At 43.3% G+C, this 26150-nt stretch overlaps 1 protein-coding gene across 2 annotated transcripts in view; it reads right to left on the reverse strand.

Moving 5' to 3' along the window:
• Positions 1-216: 216 nt before the first annotated feature.
• Positions 217-26150, reverse strand: part of LOC117582023 (insulin-like growth factor-binding protein complex acid labile subunit) — a 50986-nt gene continuing 25052 nt past the window's right edge. The window contains exons 4-15 of one of the 2 annotated variants that reach the window (XM_034269548.1): positions 9579-9711; positions 7904-8104; positions 6436-6563; positions 5436-5579; positions 5257-5361; positions 5057-5183; positions 4746-4942; positions 4532-4687; positions 3545-3691; positions 3013-3175; positions 2757-2888; positions 217-1554 (exon numbers count right to left, since the gene is read on the reverse strand). In XM_034269548.1, the coding sequence (XP_034125439.1) occupies positions 863-1554; positions 2757-2888; positions 3013-3175; positions 3545-3691; positions 4532-4687; positions 4746-4942; positions 5057-5183; positions 5257-5361; positions 5436-5579; positions 6436-6563; positions 7904-8104; positions 9579-9711 (2325 nt within the window). In that variant the 3' untranslated portion in view covers positions 217-862. The remainder of the gene's footprint in view (positions 1555-2756; positions 2889-3012; positions 3176-3544; positions 3692-4531; positions 4688-4745; positions 4943-5056; positions 5184-5256; positions 5362-5435; positions 5580-6435; positions 6564-7903; positions 8105-9578; positions 9712-26150) is intronic. The other variant, XM_034269549.1, reaches the window with a different exon arrangement.

Raw genomic sequence — 26150 nt, forward strand, 5'->3', positions numbered from 1 at the left:
ATTCATGGGAAACACAAAGGTCGTTTCGGGTTTCTACTTGCGGTTCGTTCAAAACATTTTTAATTTCTGCTTAAAAGTGACACTTTGTATGGGACATTGAACTTTAATGCGTTTCTGTTCTTAGCTGCTAACTTTATATGTATAAGTATATGTGTCTGGGAAATCTATGCCACTAACTACGTGCTATTTTATCGTACTGGGTTTAAGTTTAGTTCATTTACGTTTAAATTCTCAAACAGCGGCTGCTCAATTTTGAATCGCATTGGCCAAATATACAAATGTACTCCATCCTGTCTTCTCTCTTAGGGATTACACATTCAGTTTTTTAGTTTTTATGGTTTTGTCTTGCTTAATATTTATTTACAGATTATACTTGGATTTATCACATTTGAAATGTGCGAAATTAATTTTCAAACTGGGTTCTCTCTCGGGTTTTTGCTTAAATTTAGACCAATTTTATATACAGACGAGCATAATTGTATAAAAAATGTGTGTGTTTAAAATTAAATTACAAGTATCTTAGTGAAACTCCAGTTAAAGTTGTTAATTGTGAAAATGGCAGTATGATCGTAGACAGGGTATGAGTATGATGATGATCGGCCTGTAGCAACTGACCGAATGATTAATGCACTTAATTGCAAACTCAAATCCTAATTACTTCACTCCAATTTGACCCCGAAAACAATGCTGCCTGCCGCACTGTCATTAATTATACGCCCCACGTCTGCAGTGCCAGTGTAGTGCTCAGCTCTACGGATGTTCGGATGTGCGGATGTTTGGATGCGGCTTACGTCGGTGTCGTGCTTACTGTTTGCTTGGCAAACTTGCCCGCGGATGCTACTGATGTTGCTAAGCCCCTGGGTCAGTTAACGCTGACCAGCGGCTCCAGAGTGCTGTTTAAGTGAACCAGCTGCTGCTGCACCTCACGAAGGCTGGCTCCAGGCTCCAGGCTCCCCTCCATCGGGTGGTGGTGATGCTGTAGCTGTGGGGGCTGCGGTGGCGGAGGCAGCACCACAACCACAGCCTCGGCTGGAGTGGGCACGGGCGTTGGCATTGGAGAGGGTGCACCCGGAGGAATGACAGTCGCTGCAGCTGCCACAGCGGCCATGGTGGTGGCTGTTCCAGCCGGTCCGCTGCCCGGCGAATGCGACACACTGTACATCAGACTGCCCATGCTGGGGTGGTGCTGATACGCTGCTGGTGGAGGTGGCGCCGGTGGCAGCATCAGCTCGTCGATGGTACAGACGCGATCATCAATGGGGAAAGTAAAGTTGATTTCCTTGCCCTTGTTCTCGCCGGAGCTTGAGGCGGCTGCCACATGGGCTGGCGTGCTGCCATTGCCCGGACTCGGACTCACTCCATGTCCATTGGTTTGTACTAATGGTCCAGATAATGTTCCAGCTCCTCCGACTGCTGCTGTTCCATTGCCCGGGGTTGGGGACGTGGCCAGGGTCAGTGTGGTTGTTGTTGTGGGCGAACTGCCATTCCCCAGTGTTGTAATTGTGGTCGCCTCCAAATTCTTTTCCAAGCACTTGCTCTCGCCTGAGGAGTATACAAAAGGGAAAGGGAAAAGGAAAAATGCGGCAAAAGCAAATGAGTATCAGCGATAGCAGCAGTCACTGCATAATGGAGAATTTTCTTTGTTTTTGAACATACGAACTGCCCTAAGGCAGAGCTTCATCCGCTTTCTGAGCTCTGCTGTGTTGTGGTATTTATTGGTGAGTTTCATAACTAACTTAGGAACTTCCTGAAAATACACTGTGCGAGTATCTACTTCCTAATTCACAGTTTACTTTCGTAGCACACATCTTAGAAAAATATCTCAATTGGACTGCCTTTAGAAAGTGTTTGTAAAAAGTCTCCTGTCTCTCTGGTAGTCCCTTTTTAACTCCCTTTTTGTTTGCATTCGGAGCTCTCAATCGTAGCTGCCTAAAGACCCAGCTCTAACCCATATTTATTCAGCTTTAAGAGGAGTATCTTTCAGCTGGTATCCATGGGAAAAAGTCACAGTTTCACCCACTTTTTGCTCAGCTCTAGGAACAACACCACCCAGTGGGTGGGTTCCTGGGTATTTTTTTGTTGCCTTCTGTCAGCTGAAAATTTTTCGTATTCTCTTTTGTCCGTTTTTCTCTCTCTCTCTCTCTCTCCTCCTCTCTTTGGCCGAGTTCGTTTATCGTGGGAATCGAATTTTTGTGTGTGGCAAAAAAAGTTTCCGTGCGGAAAGGCGACAGCCTCTAAGGCCATTTTATTGTTTGTGCAGAAATGCTACAATTGCGTAAATTCAGAAGTTTGCTTTTGTTTTTTGTGGACTCCCCTTCGGTAGCGTTTACCCGGGAGTACGCTCTGCTGAATGGCAGAGCCCCTGGGCCAGTTTCAGGTGAGCTTGCTTCCCACCTGGCGGCTCGGTTCTGCATGGTCAGTGTGAAATTTATTTAGTCCTCAATTAGGTAGAGCAGGGAGTGCGTAAGGGTATGGGCACTGACTCTAAGGACCCAGCATAATGAAGCACGTTCTTGTAATTAATTAAGTGCGGCGACTTTTTCCTTTTTTTTTTAATTTGGTGAATCATGAGCGTGCAAGTAGCTGCCGGCCTGCCAGCAAGGCAACATAAATTGCGGGATGTCTTTGGCCAGTTTTTATTTCGACGCCTCGCCTGGAGTTGGCGAATTGCCAGTTACTTTCACCTCTCTTCGGTTGTAATTAAATGTAAGAATGGAAGCTGCTGCTAATCTCAGTCTAGGTCTGTGTCTACTTACTGCCATTCAGATGATCCTCCCGGGTGTAGTAGCGGGCTCGATTCTTGGAGAAGCAGGCCACCAGCGACAATATAATGACGGCAATTAGCACAAAGATGATGCCACCCAAAATGGCCAGAGTATTGAGGCCACCTGCAGTTTGAAAAAACGAGAGAGATTAAGGAGACATTCAGGTGCTAGAGCACGTATTTTAATTGCAAGTACCCTTGCCACAGATGCCCATTCCCCCCTTGGACAATTTATCCCTGTGGCTTACCGTGCTCAAGAAAATTATACGACGTGCTTGCCGCATTCTGTTCCTCATCGCTGATGTAATCCAGGCACGTGTGCAGCCCGCCAATGTCCAAATTATTTATTTCAGCGCCTCGCAAGCTTTTCGGCAGAAAGCAAATTGGATATGTGTCCCATTTCCATTGCAGCTACAAGGGAGAGCAAGGAAAACACAGAGAGAGTCAGCTTTTGGCCACTGTAATAAAGCTTCTGTTACACGATGCGTTTTCCACCGAAGCACATTTTCGACAGTCGCATCCGCAGTGGAGTCTCTACTTGACTACCTCTGCCCTTTCTTAAGGGGAATTTCTTTTGATTTAATTGACATACTAATGGACTGTATTTTGTATGATGAATGCCGTCTCTCAACAGCCTTCGTTGGAAAACGCATCGGGTAGAGTTTGCCGGCACTTGGAGGCATCATCAATCAGCGTTGGCTTTGAAAACTAATTGAAATTTTCAACGCACATGCTGCTGCTGTCGGTATTTATTTGATTTCCACTTTGAATTTCACTTACTTGCCGCACGACATTTATTAATTTTCCCATGTGACATTCATCGCATATCAAGGGATTGTTGTCGAGTCGCACATTGCGTATGCCTTGAATCCGTAGCGCAGTGTCCTCATTTATGCCGTATAATTGATTTCGAGATAAATCCAAATACTGTGGATGAAACGGATACGCAAAATGTCCACAAAAGTTCAATTAAAAGTGCATTACAGGGGAAGAAAACACACACAGAGGGAAAGGGAAAGGCAGAGAGGGTTGGCTGCAGCAAGTAGAGTTTCATTTTTATGGCAAAAGCCTGCTGCTGCTGCTGAAATTACAATTAGCTAAGGATGCAGACAGACAGATGGACGGACGGACGGACGGACCCACAGGAGTCCCCAGGAATTGGGCAAAAGCAATTTGGGTATTTTTGTGTGGGGGGATTTCTGGAGTGAAGTGTATACACAATTAAATTCAATTAAAATGAAAAGCTTAATGGCTATAAAATGATTGTTGTTGCAGGGACAATAAATTTGCCATAGTCCACGGCAACAATAACAGAAAATTCAATGGTGGCAGAGGACCGACCCTCAACCCCATCCCACTCCGAGCTTTGCAATGAAAACAATCCACAAGAAGAGTAGAGTGCTTCTTGCACCAGAGCAGATAGAGCAGAGAGCGACTCTGACTGACTGACGGACGTGGGGCACGTACAAGGACATTGGCCTGACGGAGGGGATAGTCGTATCTTTGCAACGAAATAAAGCCACGGGTTTGGCTTGTTGTCAGAAATGTATAAACAGAAATGGCAAACGCTAACGAAAACTGCAAATAGTAATGGCTGAAGGGTCCTCTGCCATCCTGTTGTCACAATGTTTCACATTGGCCATACCAAGCGGTGAAATATTCTACAAATTGGCCCAGAATAACAATAGATCTTTGGGAGGAAGAGTTGAATACAGCAATAGAGAGAAAGAGAGAGAGAGAGATGTTTATGTGTACTCTTGGACTTACCTCCAGGTCTCGACAAGGATCGATGACTTGCAGTGCCATGTTGTCCAAAGAATTGCCAGAGATATTCAGATAGCGCAGTTGCCTGAAGGGTGTCAGAAGGCCAACAGGCAATGGACCCATATCCGCAATGGCCAAATGTGTTAGCTGTGGAATGAGCTGGAAGGACAATAGCTTTAAGAGAGGGAAAGTGATGCCAGACTGATGGTAAACCCACCTCGAAAGTATCGCGCATTTCCATAAGATCCATTAGAACATTTCCACTAATATTCAGCGTCAGTAGATTGCTCAGACCCCGCACAGATTGTGGCTCCAGACGCACCAATTTGTTGTAGGATAAGTCCAGAAATGTTAGATTGGTCAGCTGCAAAAACGAATCATTGGGCACTTTGGCCAAACGATTGTACGATAAATCTAAAAAGGGTTCGAAGAGAAAAAAGTAGGATAAGAAAGGGGGGGCAGGGCAAAGTAAAATTGCGGTCACTTGAGAGTTTTTAAGTGTATGGATGTATAATTTCTGTGGCTCACCCAAATGATTAAGACTTTTCTGCATGCGAAAGAGTTGGTCCACGACCACAGACAATTGATTGCCATCGAGCAGAACTTTGTTGAGACGTTTCACATCTCGGAATTCGTCCTTCTCGAGGAACTTGAACTGCAAGCAACAGCAAAAAAGGGGAAATAATTGGAAAAAATACTTGAGAGACTCTAAAGCTAAGGCGACAAACCTCGTTGCGTCCCAAATCCAATTCGCTTAAAAGCGGCAATAAATTGTACAACTGTGGATTGATTTTTTTCAACTGACAATTTCGGCATTTGAGTACTTTCAGATCCTGTCGAGGAGATACAGATGCAAGACACAGAACAATGAGAAGGATGGGCGTTGCTTTTGTATCAAAACACTCACCGACACATCGCGGAATACATCCGGCTGTAAATCCTGGAGCGGATTTCCGCTCAGGTCCAGGTACTTGAGTCTGCTCAGCATGAAGAAATTTCGCTGCACAAGCTCCACGATTGAGTTATCGGCCAAATTAAGACGGCGCAGATCCTGGGTAAAAGCAAAGGGTTTTGGTAATTTACAAAGTTTATTATGGCATGCACTAAATTAATAATAATACTTTATGATCAAGTACAGGACTATAGCTAATAATTCATAAATCAGGCAAACATTCCCCGGTCCAGGGTCCGCACGGGAGCGCTCCGGAAACTGCCAAAAAAGTTCAAACTGCAGCAGCAGCAGCAGCAACAGCAGTAGGAGGATACTGGATGGAGGAGCAGGAAGTCGCTAGAGTGCAGTGGAAAACAAAATCGAAAGCAAATTGAAGACAACGAAACTAACTTTTGGTGCACTGGCACTTCCGTTCGCTGCTGGCTGCTGCTGGGGCCTCAAGGAGAACTTTAAATTCAAGCACGTAGAAACTGTTCCCTTTGGCCCGAAAAAAAGTAGGTAAACCCATTTCGGCTTGCTATTAAAAATTCCATAAAATTTATGACAAGGAGCGAGGCACAAAATGTACTCGTGCAAATATTGCAATCATCTTTGAGATTAAACTTGGTCCTTGGGCCTTCGCTCTGTGATAACAAGGAATGGACAAATGTGTAGCTAGGATTGAAGTGCAAGTGAATAAAGAATTTTCGGAGAGCAATCGGTTAATCTGGGAGTATGCTGATCCACCTGATAGTCCTTTACACAAAGTTCATTTTAGGTGCGAATCATTACTGTCGGACAGATAATTTGCTGCTCTGTCGATTTCAGATGGCTTTAAGCTCTCAGCTCGGCCAATTTTAAATGCTAATTATGGCAGGCGACAAATCCATCCAGCAGTAGACTCATAATTAAGTTGAAAAACAAACAAACAAATAGCTATCAGTCATGTCATCCATTCATTCCTCCTTGTACTCACCGTCAAATGACGAAACGTTGAACTGGCCATGCGTAAAATTTTATTCTTCGATAAATCCAATTCAATGAGATTATCCTGGCCCCGAAAGTTGTTCTCCGTGATGTTGGTAATATTGTTCTTGGACAGATCTGCACGTGACAGCGAATGATGGTGGTGGCAATTGTTGTTGTTGTTTTTATTCGTCCACAAAAATATGTCAATAATTCCACATGAAAAATATGCAAAAAAAAAATGTAAATTATGTAACAGACACCATACGAGCATTCCACAAATATTTATGTCTACGTGTGGGTAGGCAGGGATTAAAGACAAAAGCTGCAACCGTCAAACGTATTTCCTGCGCCCTAATGCCGCACATAAAACACATTGTGCATACGCCCCATTGTCTAGGCAACATGCCCATGACTGTCTCCAAGCGAAAGAGCTGCGCGGCTGCCACGCCCCGTCTAAACATTTGGCAAAATTAATTTAAATATAAATGGGAGAAAAGCTAAAGCTAAAGGAAATGCGAAAGCCAATTGTTTTGCTGCTCTTTGCTGGCTCCCAAAAAAAAAAGGACACAAAAACCCAACTGCAGTAGAACTTTGCTTTTTGTGGCATGTGTAAGTTCTGACAAGCGAATGAAAAGCCAATGCGAGCAGCAAAAAAAAAATAAGATCAGAGCATGTAAATAATTGGGGACCGGGTATCTGTTTCTGTCCCGAAGCGAGACGGGAGGAAGGGACCGGGGCGCCTGCCACTGGAACAGGAACTGGAGTTGTAAACCGTCCGCGGGGGGCCCGCACATAAAGCACAAATAAACAAGTTTAAAGCCCCGACCGATATCGGGCCAATGCTTTCGTTGGCTTTACACTTGATTTTTGTTGTTGGGTTTTTTTTTTCTGGCTCCCTCCGTTCGTTTGGCCCAATCTTATTTTCTTTTCGGGCCGCTTTTTGCTGTTTGGCGCATCAATTTCAATTTTATTGACAAGACAACAACGTTCTGGTTGTAAAATGGGGAACTTTGGATGCTCTTACGGAATGGGAGGTGATTGAAAGTACTTGAAAAAGGATTTTGAAAGACTTTATAGATTCTTAACAGCATTACTCAGGGCTCGGCAACTGATTATATTCTCAGTCTTAATTAGACGATATTTTGCACAAACTTTATATACAAATCCACAGACCCCTACATGGGGTGCCATTCGTCGCTATCCTGCAATGCTCATTTAATGTTTTCGCTCCTTTATTTGCGTTTGCGTTTAACGAGGCTGCAGGACAACCGCAGCCCGATCTCTGGGCTGTCCTGGGCACGTCTTTTGATTGTTCCCATATTATTTGCATATCGGTGGGTGGGGCTTTAACTACGCACAGCTGCTTAAATTGAAATCGCTGCCGCCTTTTGATTTATGTTTATTAAGGCGCTTTTAAGAGCTCAGTTCAGCTCAGCTCAGCTCAGCTCAGCATCGTAAAGCGATTGATTACTCACCTAATATCCGCAGATATTTGAGGCCCCAGAACGACTCGGCACCAATGGCAGGGAGATTGGAGTCTGTGATGCGCAGGATTTCCAGCTTCATGAACTGCCGCAAAGCAGGTCCAATCGTAATAAAGTTCCTGGGTCCACGTATGATAATGACTTTCACGTCAATATCAAGCTCATTTGCGGATAGCAGAGAGTTGAGGCCACCTGTAAAACAAAAGCATAAAAGTTAGTGGTCGTCGAGGTCGACTGGTTTGCACAATGGACACTTGAACTAATTCCATTGTAGCAGCCGCAATAAAAACTGGAGCATCTACGTGCTTTGGCTACAGTAGTGGCTCCTGACAAAACCAACAAGATCATTAATTGCAGGTAGTACGTAGAGTCCAGCGAGATTTCTTTTGCATAAAAATCCCAACAATGTCGAGCATGTCCTGGTGGAATGTCAGCCAGCCACCCAGCCAGCCAGCCAGCCAGCCAGTTGGAATCTATTTAGAATTTTTGCCAGTACAACAAATGTTCGTACTGCCAACTAAGCGGATCCCAGTTACCATTAACGATTCCTTCTGGTCTGGGTCCTGCCTCTAGCCCTTCCCCCCTCAACATTTGCATGCTGCACAATTTTTTCGCTTACTTTTGTAAGCCATTGTGTGCCACAGAATAGTGCTTCAGATCTGGGCTTTATGCATTTTACATGGATGCATGTACAACTGCTGTGCGTACACATACATATGTACATGAATACATATGCATATGTCTAAGGGTGAAGTTGCATCATAATGCGATCATTGTACTGTAGTTGTTGGAGCTGCTGCTGTTTTATGTTGTACCGAGCACTCGGTGCGAATTTTCATATAAAAAGCAAAACATTAGCGCTGATTGTAACACATTTGAACGCGCTCACAGTTTTATTTCATTGTTCGCGTTGTACTGCTAGTTTTTTGGCTTGTTCTTTGTTATGCCAAAATATGTTGGGTTGCTCATTAGTCTAAACTAGCCATAGATACATTTAGCTAACAAACTCTTTTGCATTTTGCGTTAATTTTTAAATTCCAGCTGCGAATAAAGGAATTTGTTTTGGCATTTTTCATGCAACGTTCTTGCTGATTTTTCCTCAATTCAGTTGAACACAAAACTGTAATCCTGTAACCAAATGGAAGATCCATAATCCATGGCCAACAGTTTTTGGAAATGAAATTAAAACGAATGAAAGCAATTCGCATTCAAAGCGACTCAAGGACTTACAATATGTGTGCTAACCAAACAAGCGTTAAATTGAAATTATAGATTTTCGTAGATGGTGTTTCTGAGTGTGTGTGTTTTCGCCCAAGGAAGAGGGAGACCAAGCGGCAGAAGATGGCCAGCTCGAGGGGGAAACTTTGGCTGGAGCCACAGCGACGACGGCAAGTGACAGTTGAACAAATTGAAATTGTCAGACATTTAAGAAAATGAATGGCTGAGCTTTTCAAAGTAATGTCCTGCAGATCTAGGAGTGTGTGCGTGTGTGCACACAAATCGGAGTGGATGTGTAATTATGATGGCACCCCTCTGGGTACACACTGTGGCTGGGGAGGCGCTCTGGCTCACCTCATTCTTTGTGCATAAGCAAGCACATTTCCCCGTTATCGGTTCTGGTCGCTGGTCGCTGTGCTCTGGGTTTTGCATTTATTGCGCCACTTACCTTTTGTGCAGATGGCCTGATAACGATCCAAGTCATCCATGCTGCATTGGCATTCAACGGGGCACTTCCTTCTCGTATTGCTGAACATGGCCGGCATTATGCACAGGCTGAACAGCAGCCACTTCAAAAGCATCTGCAGGAGACACGCCATCGAGCAAGAGAGAACCGGGAAAAGAGAAAGAAAGAGAAAGAGAAAGTGGAGATGGCATGAGAAAAAAAACGTGAAAAAGTTATTTCATTTCTGTGGTTAGTGAATGCAATTAGTGGCGTTTGCCTTTTGTGGCCTCACTTCTAGCCCACACTCCGCAATGAATATTTTATGCTACTCCCTGAAACTTTAACGAAGCGTTCACAAATCGAACACATTTTAATTGCTTTACCCAGGTGATTGAAAGTCTCGCACAACTAATTTAACTTTTCCCCTGTTTAGTTTTTGCTGCCAATTACGTCAAGTGGTAGTCCAGTTACAATTTACATACGGACAATAGGAATACATAGAATTCTTTCACGTAACATTATGACCTTTCCGCTATACGTTCCTCTATGCGTTGGTGTACAATTGACAGATTTATGCATAAACCCATTCGTTATGTCTGTGCATTTTTGAACAAACAGATCAACGTATATATTGTACATATAGAAATACGTATATGTATGGTTATTCGCACAGCATTCATCTCACACCGATCCAAAGAGTGGTGTCACATGTTGACATGGTTCCAGCTGCTCTTGTTGCTGGTGTAGTTCTTGCATTATTTTTTTGTTGCTAGTTGGTTTCTCTTTGGAAAACAGTAAGTTCTGTGGTTTTGTTACATAGTTACATAGTTTGCATGTGTGTGGTGTGTGTGTGTGCATTGCGTATACGCTGGCCATGTTGACCTCGGTGATTTGTGGTCGGAGCTCGGCACTAGGACACTTGTGCGCACCGCGGCCAACGATAAACTGTGGCGTTGGTTGGGTCCTGCTGTGGTCCTGATGCAGTCCAACGTGCTGCATAAATTAGCCACAGCACATTGTGGTTTAGAAAACAGCAGAGGGCGAGGGCGAAAAAAAGGAGTCCAAAATTATAAAAGAGAGCCACGTAACTGGCACCAGAGTTAACCAGTTTTCAATTTGCCTAAAAGCCACGACCTGCGATGTGCATTCGAAAATTGAATTTCGCCAAAAGAATATTCTCGTGCGCCTTGGAGCCGCTGTGTTTCTTGCCGACATTTCTCGGTTACATGCGAAAGCCGCAGGATTTATGTGCAGCATATTTTTCATTTCACATATTTGGGCATAACGCAGGAACAGAGCCAGGGCCCGAAGGGAGCAGAGAGTGTCCGGACGAAAAGAGTTGTCTGGCTGGCAGCAACTGTCAAGTTGCCGGCTCATCGTCGGCACCTTATGCATTGTACTTCCCCGGATTTGTTGTCAGGATATTGCCGCTGGGCGCAGTTGAGTAATATTTCTGCAAAGTTGCTGCGGTAAAAGTGAAAAATTGCGACAGCCGCTGCCGCTTCGAGGACACATTTTGCTCACCACTCAAGGCGGCTTCCGGGTGAGGAACTTTTTCCTCCTGCTGCACATTTCCAACTCTTTATTCTCTCACACGCACACTCAATTTAACATGGCACATAACTCTCAGAATATACTTCCAAAAAGTGCATTTAAAATGGCAAACTACTTGCAAGTACAAAAAGGAGAATCTGCACAGACGCATGTGGAAAAGTAACGCGGCTCAACTTTTGATTTGTATTCATCCTTTAACCCAATACCACACACACACACAAATTAAACACATTTTCATTGGAAACCTTTATCAAAGCTCGGTAATTTGGTCTGTCAAAGATGGATGGCCCAGAAATCAGCATCTGTCAGAGTCGTTATCCAAAGACCGGGACAGCACTCTCCTCCGGCCACCATCCGACGTCCTACACGCTCCGTTTGGATTTTGGTAAACTTTTGCTGGGCCTGCACATGGCGCACGCGAACCTGCTGAAAGTTCTGGGAGGGAGAAGAGCGGAGCCAACATGGGCATCTAAAGTAGTTGCTGATATCAGCTTTCAGCGTATGCCAAGCCATGGTCAGGCCTTTCCCTATTTAAACATTGGCAAATTTGTTTGGCCCGTTGCCCACACAGAAAGCAAACAGAAACATAACAGAGTGGAGTCGAGTAAAACCGGAAGCAATCCGAGAAAAGAGACCGAGTAGAATGAGTGAGTACAAAATTACTCATACGCCTCTTGGGACACTCAACGGATGTGGCATTTAATACGTTCGCTACTTTTGTAATTGAATATGATAAATCAAACACAAATTTGCTCACAGCCAAGAGCCCAGACCCTCCATTGCCACTCATCCTCATCCTCAACCTCAACCTCAACCTTGGCCTAAGCCAAAGCGGAAGTGGTCGGGGAAAGGCAGGTCCTTCTGACTTCTCCGTCTCCAGTTACACTTTCGCATAAACTCTGATTTGCTTGGGTATTCATTTGTTGGTCACTCTGAATTGTGTTAAATTTAATGCCTTTTTTGCGAGCCTCAATTCAAAACCAAATAAATCTCAATATTTTCCAAGGGAGCAGCCAAGCCAAATCAAATTACGTTAAATTCCTGCCAAAAGGCTAAGCCCCCCGAAAAGAATAAAACAAAAACTGAATACAACGGAGAGGGCGCAACATCTGGCATAATATTATGAATTATGCTGGTAGGTGGCGGTGTGTGGGCGTGGTCGATTTGCGCCTTTCGACCGCTGACCGACGTGGGGCAACATTAAAATTCATGAACACATTTATTGCCAATTACTGCAAGGCCCGGGGCACGTTTTATATACATATATATATAGCACACGTATGTTTATACAAATATACTGTATATATAGCTGGCAATGAACATCGAGAATCGCAGCTCACATACATACATACGATTCCATTGCCCAGCCGAACTTTTCCCGAACAAAAATGTACGCAACGAAAAAAATATTTTTTTTTTGGGTTTTGTTCGCCCAAATTGATAAATTAGATTTACGCTTGAGAGGTTATATTACAATACATACAAATATTTTTTTCTGACTGCTGATTTTGTTTTTCTTATATTATTTGCCGCCTGTCGGAGTTTAACGTGCCACAAAATTATTTTAAAGCCTGCGGGGGGATGTTTCATGTAATATTTTCTTGATTTTTTGATCTGATGGTAAATCCATGTTGTATATTTTGACCTGAGGGTTCATTTATGGTTTTCAGACGTGTCCGATAGCGCTTTTGCCATACACACTTGTTAAGTTATGGGCTTCATCAGACAACGAAAATGGCTGCGCATTTATAAGGCCAATAGCTGTTGAACGCAACAATTTATCACATAAATATATATAATTCATGAATAATGAAAGAACAGAAAGGGTGAAAAGAGCGCCAGAAATTTCACTCACTATATATTGCACTCGTGAAAATGTAGCACTTGACAAACATAAACCATTTGCTTCCTCAGTTGTTGCCAAAATTCAGCAATTTAGAATCATTACATGCGGCTCAGCACTGGACAAACATGGTTTTATCAATTTCCAATGCAAGTCCTGGGGCTATCTGTAAGCTGCTCGGATTGAGCAAAGTGGCCGAGACGCGTGGTCATAGAAGGAATGGAAGTGGCGGGAATATATACAATGCTGCATGGTCACGAAGCTGCTCCTTGGGCCTCGAACGCCCTCGAAGGCATAAAAGACTTGAGCGATTAGTTGCAGAACGTGCAGTGCATGCGATTGGTAGAAGGAACGATGAACAGGGATCAGGCATGGTCTGGCATCAAGAGTGGGCGGCCGGCCACACAGAAATAGCCTGGGATCAGGCACAGGTCGAGCCGGAATATGCCACGTGCTGCCCATTGCATGGCAGCCAGCCATAAGGCTAAGCTCCAGCAAGCCACAACTTACAGGGAAACCAAGAGAGCTTTAAGCCTCGCTGACCTTCCTTTGGGTGGAGGGAGGATTTACATGAGCAAACCAAATTGTCGTTTATAGATCTGTACCTCTGTATCCGCCCGCACACACACGTGTCCAGTTGTTGTTGCTGTAATTGTTGTCTATAAACAACTGGCACGTCCTACCATTTTTTCTAGACTTTTTTCACACTCAAATGTGAGAAATTTCATGTAGGACAAGAGGAAATTTATATAAAATAGCCCAGGCATAACCTTTGGCTGAGTGTGAGTGTGCTGTGGGTGTATGCAATCAGCTGCAGATTTTGTCGCCTGTTTTTTGGGTCATTTGTTCAATGCGATTAGTTTTTGGCCACACCCACAAAGCCCACAGAGGGCTTGCCTGTCTCTCTCTCTCTTCCTGTGTTCGTGGGTGTGCATGTCCCAGGCGGAAGTCTGGCCAAGCGGAAAGAAGGAGCAGCAACAGGGGAGGACATTAAGCTGACATTGGCCAATTAGGCACGGCAAATGAGCAGCAATCTTTTGAGGCAATGATGCCCAAAACAGGGATTAGTGTCCTACACACACACACACACACACACACACACACCTTGACCACCATCATCGAGGAGAGACGTTCCTCTGTATTGATTCTCAGTCTTTAAGTGAATTTACCTTTCAGCAGCCTCCAAACTGTGCGTGTGGTCAGCAGACTAAACAAAAAAAAAAACACAGCAGATTCCAAGAACCCTTCACTTCCACTTCCACTCTAGAGGCTTGAATTTCAGATGCCCCAACCCCAAACAGCAACCAGATATTAACTTTCAACTGACCGCCGCGTCACGCCGTCCCAGAAACGACATCGTCATCGTCATCGCCTTGGTTTGGTTTGGTCGCGGTTTTCTGTTGCTTGTCAGCCCAGAGACAGCACCTGTCCGGCTTTGGTCTGGTCTGGTCATGGTCACAGTTACAGCTGCTTTTGTCTGCCTTTTGATTGCATTTTTAACGCTTCACGCCCGCTTGGTCCGAGCAGTTAGCAGTTAGCAGTTAGCCATTGTCTCTGTCCCTTTTAAAGTATCTTCTTAATTGAATTGCAAATGCCAAAGCGATGAAGAAATACTAACGCACAAGGAGTTGCATTAAGCTGGAGATACAAGCTCAAGAAAAGCAACAGCATGATGATCCAGTTAAGGTACTCCTGCTACAGGCTTAACTTTCAATTATCCTCGACCTCCATCCTCCTGAACTGGCTGAACAATCTCCATTCACATTTCAGTGATTTATTTTAATACACTTTGTGTGCGAGGGCTTTAATTTTAAATGCAGTTTAATGCCACTCGATCTGACAGCGGACACAATGTGGAATTTATTTTATTGGATTGCGTTTATCAGGTAATTTCGGAAATGGGTTTAAGCGAAGACTCCCCGAGAATCCGAGTTTAAAGTGCAGTCAGGGATTGTCGGATGACAGTGCATTTCTGGCAGTAGAAAGTAGAAACTAAACTCACTCTTGTGAAACTTTTCGATTTTTACAGTCAGACAAAGTCCAGCTTTGGCAAGGGGTTAAAGGCGGCAATTGTTCGATGGCAAAGAATCTCCCCCATATAGTTTTCCCTTTTGAGCTTACTTTGATTTTCCCTTTGCTTTTGCTTTTGCTCAAACTCTGTTTGGGGTTTTGTTGGCGTAAACTTTGAGCTGGCTTTAAATTTGCAAAGGCAAATTTTTCAATTACGCTGCTCCACCCCCTCGAGTGTCTCAAAGTGCACTTGAGACTGTCTGGTCTGGTCTGGTCTGCCTGGGAGAGCGGGCCATTGTGGAAGATGTTTCCATTTAAATTTATCATTTTTTAATGAGACTCTTAATTACAGACTGACGGACAGCGCGGGGCAGAGGCAGAGATTCCCTCAGCCAAACGGCACGTTACAAATAATGCTACAACGCTAATTGTTTCCGCTTGTTCATTTGGCCAACACACCCACAAACATGCAGAAGGAGGGCCCACAAAAATGCCACATTGTTGCTGCCACTTCTGGCATCATCTCAAGGAGAGACACAAGGACCAAGGAAGTGGCAGTGGCTGTGGCTCCACAGCATCATATATTTCCCTGGAAATAAGGTAGCACCTTCCCTGTGGCACGGGCTGGTCGTCTATCTTTTCACCGCAAGTCTCCTCGGAAAGCAGCACACATTGTGCACCCGCTTGTGCCTCTTCATTATGTTCGTTTAATTTAACTTTTTCGAGACGCCAAGACATTCCAATTAAATCACAGACTGATGAGCTTTGAGGAGACATCCCAGAAGCACTGACAACCGAAGTTCTATATACCCTTGACTATCCATTATGACGAGGGAGGATACATGTGTGTCTCGTTGGACAAAAGATGTGGACAGACAAAGTAAAGCAGAGCTCACGATTTCCTTTAACTTTGTTAACAGAAATTCTCCTTTCACAGCATTGCAAACTAGTCAACGCGAACAATAATACCGTCTTTAAGGAGCAATACGAAATAAATATCCCTTTGTGGATGCATTAGGGACAACTAAAAGATGTGAACACGATATGGCAGACAGTTCTTGAGAGTCTCTCACAGAGCTCTCTCTCTCTCTATGTTGAAGTTGAGACAAGAGCAGATCTAGAGAAAGATTTTTGTGTCAAGGTCGAAATGAATCGAAAACGAGACGTTTGTATTGGGTGGCTGCTAATGGAATTGGGTTTGTTTAAACTCCATCAAATCAGTGGCTATCTGCAGAGTCTCCCTTTTGGGCCATACTTCAAATTGAACTGTTCAATTTCATCGCCACACGTTTCAATATTTATTATTGCCTATTGATATTGTGCAGGTCGAGGGCTGTGGATGTGGATGGAGGTCTGATGCCCGGCTGCTCGATGAAATTGAGTTGAGTGCGACCCCCGAATGCAGTGCAAATACATTTGACACGAGAACTTTCAGAGCGGTGTGAGCCACAGCGCCCATAGCAAACATATTATTGACATTTTATGTTTGTAAATTCATGAAAAAGAGAAAAAGAAAAAACAATCAAAAGGGTACGAGGCGGCCATCCATCCACGCACGACTGCCAGGGCATAGGGTTGGAGGTTGAAGTTGTCAAAGGGCCTGCAACTGGAGTCTGTTGTCAGGGCCCCCACAAGTCGATTAACAGTTTGATTGAGTTTTCCTATATATCAGATGCGGTATTTGCGGTTGATGTGTTAAAAGTCGATGCATGGGACGCACACGCACTTGCAAAAAGGAAAGAGAAAGAGAAGAAATCTTAATGGAAAAATGCCTCGTAAAAATGTTATGCGTCAAATATTTGAACGGCAAGAATGGCCCCATTTCGTTTGAGATTCCTGCAGCTGGAAACGTAATTAAAAAGCTTCGACAACCGAATGACAGGCTGTCGGTCAAAGTCAAATAAAGTCCAAGTGTCCCTCTGGCAGCTTTGTTATAATTATTAAACTATGACACAATGTTAACAGCCGCCGGCCTGGTCCCTCTTTCAACTCTTTGGCTGGACAAGACCCACAAAGTATTTACCAAGTCGCTGTCATTGATAAATTAGTCGATGCCATTCACAGGAACTGGAGTAGCAAAAAGAAAACAGACGCACAATATGTTCTTTTCACAGAAATGCTCAGCAAAAAGTGTAAAGTGATTCTAATGAGCGGAGACAGCTAAGGGAGAGAGATGTATCCAATTGATGAATGCAAATTTAAGGGAACATTTCAGTTAGTTTTTCCTTGCCAAAATATCCAGCATGAAAGTGCGAGGAAAATTGAATAAATTAATGACAATTTTGACAGGCAAAAAGGAGGGAGAGAAAATGGCCAATTCAATTCAACCCAATTTGTGGAGGACAATAGAACGGCAATGAAGCTGTGGCCGTATCATTCGCTGGCCATTTATGGTTTGAGCTCTGCATAAATTATCGCTGCGCAAGTGATTAATGACTCAAAATTGACGTTTCAGTGTCTTTTTTTTTCAACTGACAGGCGTGATAAAACATTCAATGGGAGACTAATTTCCTAAACTGTTTGATAAGTGCAAAAGATGGAGCAATTAATTTCAATTTATTACAGATATTTGCTGTTCAATTTGTTGAATTGGATTGTCTCCCTCTTGCACCTCCTGAATGGCTCACATAAAGTAATCTTTTTTGCCGCAGTGCTGTAAAAATTAATCAAGTCTAAGCTGCCATTTTGAATGTGGCCAGACATAATGCGGGCTTCGCTGGCATCGTATTAATTAAGATGGGTTTATGATTAAGCGGAGATGGCTCTTCCGCATTCGCATACCCTTACGCGTAGCCATTCCCGTGGCACTTTGATAACTAATTTACAGACATTTATTAGTCGTTGTGCAGCTGGACAGATAAGCTGATGCTGATGTTAAAGGCTAAAGGCTGCCGCGGCCTGCTAGATGGCAGAACGTTGCCCATACGCCATGTGGTGCCTGCGGTATGCCAATAATGCTGGTGTCTGCGTGCTTCTTCATTTTCCTATGAGCGAATGGGTTGGTATGTGTGTGTGTGTTTGTGTCAAAGCGCGCATTTAAAGCTTAAGGGCTTAAACCAAAATCCTTCACCGCCATTGTTCCCGCTGCGTTCAGCCACTGCAATCTCCCACAAAGCGGGAATGGAGGGAGCTGTACTGCGCTCCAGGCACCAGACTAACGACCAAACACCCCAAGATCCAAAGAACACCTCCTTAAAGACCATCTCAGCCGAATAAGTTTGTTTTGCTTGAAACTGGGGGAGGGTGTTAACACGTTCCCGTTGGCTGGCTGTGAACTTTGCCCCTTAACTAGCTTCTCGTTTTAATTAAAAACTACATTTCTAGTCTCTCCATTTTTTCGCTGTTCCTCTTTGCACTGCAGCTTTCTTGAGCGAAATGCTCTGATATATGCGTATAATTTCATTTTATGACTCTTTTCCTCCTCAATTTTATGAGGAATTGTGTGGGGTCGGGCGATGATGCTCGCATAATGATTAAAAATTTAATTTAGTCGACGCTCAAAACGAAATTATTTATGGGATGCTTTGGCCTGTCAGTGCGCGGCACATGGCCTGGTGTAATGGGTGCACTGTCCATGTATGGGTAGAGCACTCCTTTGTGTGCTTATTGGTTTAAAATTACTTGCAGTCAACTAATGGATGATGTAAGAGAAGTTTACACTGCAGTTTTCGCACGTTGTGTGCTTCAATCTGTTTCATTTATCATTTTCCAATTTGTAATTAGCAAAAAAGGCATTTCAAAGCATGGGAGCTAAAGAAACACGTGAGAAATCCCTAAAAGGAGGGTTTCACCCACGCTCCCCAGTGGCATCCGCACCTCTGTCCCTCTCTCCACATCTGTCCATTTAACGATTCACTGTCTCACTCTCAGTCGTTGTGTGTGTGTGTCTCTATCTTTCTCCACTTTAGCAGCATTGTTTGCATGCCTTTCTTACTTCCACGTCGACGTAAACCCACCATACTCAAAGTCTTACACTCTGGGGGCCTGCACTTCCACTCATTCATCAGTCATTCAAAGGCAATGGGAACAGCGACGGCAACGGCAACGCTGCTGACAACCAAAATACAATCAACGCGCTCTTCCCGGATGTCCCTTCCTCCAGGAGTGGCAACATGTTTTTGCAATTTACCGATTTAGCGCTGTAACCGACTCAGACAGGACTTTTTTCTGCCCTGTTCCGCAACTGTAACTTATGCAAAGCAAACCCACTTTACACTCTTTCCGAAAGTTTTCTGGTTGTTTGTATTTTTTCGTTACACAGAATCTTAAGGGTTTTCCGAAGAGGCTGCAACCGAGCCACCTGTGAGGCTTGTAAGCAAACTTGCTCTCAAATTTAACAAACTTAAACCGAATCTGGTGCCTGTCCCAAGGGTATTCAAATCTTCGTTTTCATTCTAGCTTTATTTTCAGCTTTTCCCAGTGTCTGTATTTCATGACTATTCCCGCTCGTTGTCATCATCAGAGCGCAATTCATGCGGAACTCTACAAAATGTACTTTGACGCTTATGCAAAGCGCATACGATGCGTGGGCCCGGTCTGGAGATTCCGTCGTCTTAAATTCTGTTTGTTCAGGCATCTGACGCACTTCCACGCATTGCCTTCTCATATTTGATAAGACATTTAGAGGCAGTTGTCAGACTGTTTGCTCACACGGTTGCGGATGGGATTCGAAATACAGTGGGAGCTCGCTTTGAGAGTTCAAAAACTGACATTTTATTGAGAACCACTACATAATAATGTTAAACTTTCTGCCTTGGAAGCTTAATTAACTCGGAAATTATTATTCTCTCACTTGATAAGTATGGAGAGTTTGAAATTTGCATTTAAATTTTTAGATTTACCACCACCATATGATTATTTTGCATAAATTTAAGTCTTTGGCAGGAAACTTTTCTAGTTTCGCATCTCTGTTGAGTGTTTTCCAAATCGAGATGTCATTGTACTCAGTTAAGTATAAACAAATATACGTTTTAGCTTCTCTAATTATGAATGATTATCCCAAGTCACAGAGTTAAGCAAACATTTTTCCTCATTCCTGCATTAGGTCTGAGTATCCATTACGACTTAAATCAATTAGCATCAAAAACACTTCATATTTTCATTTTGTTAAATACTACATTTCTTTATTAAGTTTCCCTTTGATGTGCTTAACGTAGCTGGTGGATCCGCTGCCTCTGCTAAATCGTTTAAGTTCGACGATGTCTGCGCCCACACGCACGAGTGAACGTTTCCCGGCGGAGATGTCGTTCTGGTTTGGGCAACATGATTTTGTCATCGTGTAATTGAAAGTTAATATTTGGGGGCTGATAGAGCGAAAAATTGGCCAAAGTGCGGTGTAAACAATTTAAATGGTAATACAAATGGCATTACAGACTCTAAGGCACCACAAGACAGCCTCAATGACAGTCTGAGGTAATTGTCTCACCTTTGTGGCTGACACATGTCGCAAAATATCTTCTAAAAAATGTACACATGTACGGCAATTGGCGTTGGTGTGTCTTTCAAGTTAATACCTCTAATGTACTGTTCTGAGAAACCGAAAACGAGCAGCAACCAAAGCAACAGTTTAGCCCAAGTCCTGTGGAGGATGTTAGGATTTGCGCTACGCCCTCACACGCCTACACACACACACACTGACATTCATATGTGTGTGGGAGTAGGTTTTTTATAGATTAAGAGCCTGGCCATGATGGTCATAACAAGGAGTCCGTGGCCGTTTCGCAGGCTCGTTGCCAGGGCAAAAATCGGACTCCGCCAGCTCTCTCTCCATCTCTGACTCCGAGACTCCGGCCTCAGTGTTTAAATGTTTCAAATTGCCAACAAGGGATTTGGCATCATGGCATTCACGCCCAGATAAGCGCCTGTTGTGGGTCTTATCCTTAAGGATACTCGCATTTCCAGGCCTGCCCTCATTTCCGTGTCCGTGTGTCCGTGTGTCCCTTGGTCCGGGAGTTCATGGGTCCATGTGTGTGTATGCCAGCGCCGAGATTTATTACAAGCCATTTTTCTTACGCAGGTCCCACAATTAAAGCTGCTTTTACCAGATTTTTCCCCTCAGCTTTCGTCCCTTTTTTCGCCCTTTCACTCGAATAGTTAGTGAAATACTTTTCGAGTTGTTTTCGCACAGCCCGGGTATGCAAATTATTTGCCTTTAATGTGTGTTCAGAAGTTGCCCAAACTTGCTCTCAATTTAGTCATTAAGCTTTAGGCCAAACTTTTGCTTTTCCTTTCATTCTGTTCTGCATTTGTGTTTGGGGCAGGAGAGAGGAATGGAATTTCTTTGGTGAGGGCAAACAATTTTTATTTCAGGTTGCCTTTTTCTTTTTTGTGCCATTAATGCAAGCAGTCAACTTAAAATATAATTAAGTCGAGCCTGAGATGACAAAGCAAACACAGGCCCGAACGGAAGTGCCTCATAGTGTAAGAAAAAAATTCGCAAAGGAAAATACAAGAAAGAAAAGCGCAAAGAAACGGGCGTCATATGAGTATGGAGCAGGAGGGATAACTGAAGTCAAAGGATCGACTGCTGGATACCGAGTAATAAAGTTAACAATGGCAAAAAAAAATGTTTGAAAACAAGAAATTTCCTTGCTGTCTCAGCATGAAAAACTTGACTTGAAAGTCCCTAGATGTCTGCTTTGATAGCACCTGTCACATTATTATCTTCACTCCATCATACCATCCTTTTTCCTGTGCTTAAGAAGTGCGCAGAACAAAACGATGCCAAAGGCTGCCTGGGCAAAAGTTTCCAGTTTAGTGAAGTGCGCGCCATGAGAGACATAATTATGCGATTTAACACTTTAGTGTTGGCAAAGTGGAACGACCGACAGCCCACAACCGACAACCGGGAGGGCCTCTGGCATCGTCGTCGTCATCATCATCATCCACATCCTTGGCTCTTGTTAAAAGGCGTCGGAACAAAGAGAGAGCCTGCCAACAAGAAAAGGAAATTTGTGCTAAAAGTGCACTTCCAGTCAAAGTAAGATGCGGATAAAACAGCGGCGACCACAACACACTTTAATGAAGCTGCAAATATATATATGGACGTATTCCAGCATATTTTCTAATTTGCGTTCTACCCCAGAGGAATTATTTTATTTTGGGACTGGGCCAATGCAAACTGATTGCAGAAAATGCCTCATTTACCGGGAAATCAAATCGCTTCATTTCTAAGTGGATAAACACACAAATGATGGCGAATAGCCATGAATGCATCTAGGCGGAGCAGGCAGCTGGCAGTCCTGGGCAAAACGCTAAACGAATGAACGAAATTGAATGAAAATTATGCTGCCACTCGACTGACTGGGCCTCGTCCTGGTCCTGCTGCTGGTCCTGGACCTGGACCTGGACCTGGACCTCACTGACCCCTGCTTTGCCGGTGCCTTCTGCTAGATGAAATATAATTTTATAAAAAAACTTGGCCCTTTTTTTCAGATCAGTGAGCTTTTTCCCTGCCGCCACCAACAGCCAACAGGCAAAAGCAAATAGCCAGCACCAAAGCCAGGGGGACGAGGCCGAGGTTCAAGCAGAGTAAGAATATTTTTTGCTAAACAAAATTGAATTGTATTCTGACTGACGCTTTGCCCCAGGGCCTCCGTTTTGTTTATTCTTGTTTTTTTATTTTTTTTGGCAACCAAATGACGGTGGCATTCAAACGGAATTTTTAAAGAACTCGCACAAAAGTTGTTCACATTAAAGAGAGAAGCAAAAGTTGAGACAAATCTTTAAAGCCAACAAAGATGCATTATTTCGGTCTTAAGAGATTTAAGTTCCACTTTCAGGAGGCAGTTTTTGCTGAACTTGGAGTGCAAATTCAATTTTAAATATTTTAGTCAACTTCGAACAATACAATAAGATTGTAATTCGATATAAACAAACTTTTGAGTAAGCCCCACGCTCATATTTTCAACAAAACAAAGATATAAAGGGCGGAAAAGAGTAATGGGGTGAGGGAAAAATTGAAATGCTGACAAATTTTCATGAGAGGCTGAGAGAATCACCGCAGGCGTCGTAAAAGTGAACATTTGAAAGGCCCAAAGATGTCGAAATGTGCACACATAAAACGGCCACCAATTGATTGAGATGTAATCAAAAAGGCGACCCAAAAGAGTCCCAGAACTTTGCCCAGCAGCGACAAATGTGTAAAGGCATAAAAATCATAGCCCCAAAGAGAGAGAGAGAGAGAGAGAGAGAGGAAGGAAGCAGCGGGCGAGCTCCTTCCGAAAAATCAAATTACGCATACGCACTGCAGACCAAAGGGAATGAGTGGCACAAGGTTATGGACATTTTGGTAGGGATGGAAGCATATGGGGCAACTTACTAATGCCAACTGAGGTTAAATGTGTTTATGTTCTGGCGCTGCCTTTGAGGCACATACATCAACGCAGACATAAATTACTGGCTCATATATACGTACGCATGACTAATTTGGCCAGAAGGAGATCGGAAAGGGCTGTACTCGTGAGTCTGGCCTTTGATGCTGCCATGACCCAATATTTTAGCACTCATATTTTATGAGACACAAGTCAGTAAGTTTGTGCTCTAAACAATTTATTAATAAAACTAAGCTTTCGCTCAACAAAAAAACACACACACTAAGCCAAAAAACAGTCAAAGAAAGCGAAAGCTAAACCGAAACCGAAACCGATGCTGAGACCAAAAACTGGCACCCAAAAACCGACCAAGTCCTACCATCTCCTGACTTGTGTGTGTATATATAATTTATGTGCCATGTATGTGTGACAAATTGTTTGCCAGAGGCCAAGTTTTGCCTCTTGTTGTTTAGCCACATCCCTTTGTGCCACAAGCCAGGGACAAAGACAGCTCGAGCATCTCAGCGTCTGTCTCAGCATCTCGTCATCTCGTCTGGGGTTGGCTCAATGTCCCCCCGCAGCAAAAGTGTTACAAATTTATGACATTTTCTTTTTGCATTCGTCGACCCTTTAAAGCATCGCCAGCCAATGGCTAAAATCCAAAGCAGAGCAGAGCAGCTTCAAAAAAGGTCAACAGAATGCTCGAGGTTAGACGCTGATGCTGGCCAACAGCAAAAGGAAGTAGTAAAAATGTTTTCTGCTTTCTTGTTCTTTACTTTTACGGTTTTGGGTTGGACATTCACAAAAAATACAAAAATACGAACGCAAAAAAAAAATACAGTAATGGGAGGATAGAAGCAGAGAAGCTGCAAAGCAACAAAACCAAGACACTAATGTCCCTCATCTTTTATTAATATTTCTTTGAGATTTTTATGCTGCTGTGCTCATGCCGCAGGGCGCGTATAATCTTTGGGATAAGCTTTAGTTTTCGGCTCTGGCAGACAGTTGAATAACCTGCTGGTAATTTTATGGGGATAGACAATTAATCTTTTGATTATAAAACTGTACTAAAAATTATAGTAAGACTAAAACAGTTTTTTTTGATAATAATAACACACAATATAAAATTGTTAAAAAACTAAACTTATTTTTATAATAATATGTAATTCCCAAACACTTTTTTATTATAATTTTACCTTACTCTTGGTATCCTAGAAGTTCGTTTTCGAAAAAGAATATCTCAATAATTTCAGTAATTTAATCTGCCACATAAATTCGGTAAACTTTAAGTCTCAAGTTTCGCTGAAAATCAATAGGCTCTGCCTTTCGCCTCCTTTGGCCTGACATAAAGCATTCACAGAGCATAAGAATATGAACCCTCCGGCACTTGATTTGTTCCATAAGGCGTGTTGCTTACTTTCACTGTCATACTTTCTTTTGTGCTGAAATGTGTGTCGACAGGAATTTCCCTTCGAGTCATGCCTGCCACGTCTTACTTCCTTCCCACAGCTTCCTCTCGGAAAGTGATTTAGCGGAAATTGTTTTTTAATGTGGCAGACATTCTTGAACTATTTAACCTGGAGAGTGGCAAAGTCACGCTCAACCAGCAAAAAGGGAGCAAGAATGTCAACCATTTATCAATGGATAATCAATAGAGCTAAGACCTTTTTTACTCGGTGTGTGGCAAAGTCATTTGCCACATAGTTGAGGTCCTTCCAAGGGGCAAAAAGTATACAGCCAGAGTTGAGTCATATTCAAAACAACTGCGTGGCATGCGATAAAGTCGCTCAGGTGGGATTCCCACAAGCACACACAGGCACACATGATAGTATTATAGGCTAATAGAGAGGCAAAAGAGTATTCCCTGTGTCCGCACATCCACATGGCATTAAACTAAACATCCGCTGCAGCATTTTGACATTACGGATTACAATAAAAGCGTTTTTATTCGTTTGCATGACTTTGCATGGCACACAGATCCAGCTCCAGCTCCAGCTATATCGTTCCATGAGAGATAGGATAGGATGGTGAATGGGAGGGAAAGAAGGGAGTGAAAGTGCGGGTAGTTTTTGGCATTCATTAGCCGCTGGCACGTTGTCGTCACATGTCAACGTGCAGTTTAACCTCGTATATTGATTATCCCATTTCATTGCCTGCCAGTTTCTGACTCTATTTATACACCTGCAGGTGGGTATTCTGATTTCACTGAGGTGTATGCGACGGGGAGAAAGAAACGCACAGGCAGCCAAAACTTTCTGTAGGGTTTATATTGCAGCAGCAGTGAAGAACTACCAATCATTAGCAAATACAAATATAGTTTTCAAAGTGTATCTAAGCCTTCAGTCTTGGCTCCGAATGATACGTTTACGTGGAATTTATTCAATCCCTAAACGAGTAAATTTAAGAATAGTTTCATTTGCCAAAATTGTGTTCATTTGCAGCCGCTTCAGGGACTTTCAGCTTAAGCTAAGCAAATTTGTTTCGGTACGCCCAGAGGCAATTTCATTTTAAATTTAATTTGCCTGAGTGAAGATTATTAATTTGTGCACATGGTTTGTGCACGTACATATCAAATCTTGTGCATTTTGCACAGTCATAAACTTGGGCAAATAACTTAGTAATCATCATGAAGAGCACTTTCATGATCATCAGCATTTTGCCTGGGCATTATAATTACATAAAGATGTGCAGAGCAGAGTGTGCTCTTTACACAAAAATAAAAAAATAATAAAAAAAGGCGGAGACAGCATACCTTTTCCTTTTTCCTTTTCTCAGCCTGTTTATGACAGCTCTCACTCGTCACACACACACACACACTCACCAAACATTACGTATACGCAGCAGCAGCAGGCAGAA

Source organism: Drosophila guanche, unplaced genomic scaffold, assembly GCF_900245975.1.
Source record: "Drosophila guanche unplaced genomic scaffold, DGUA_6, whole genome shotgun sequence".
In the NCBI taxonomy this organism is placed as follows: Eukaryota; Metazoa; Arthropoda; class Insecta; order Diptera; family Drosophilidae; genus Drosophila; species Drosophila guanche.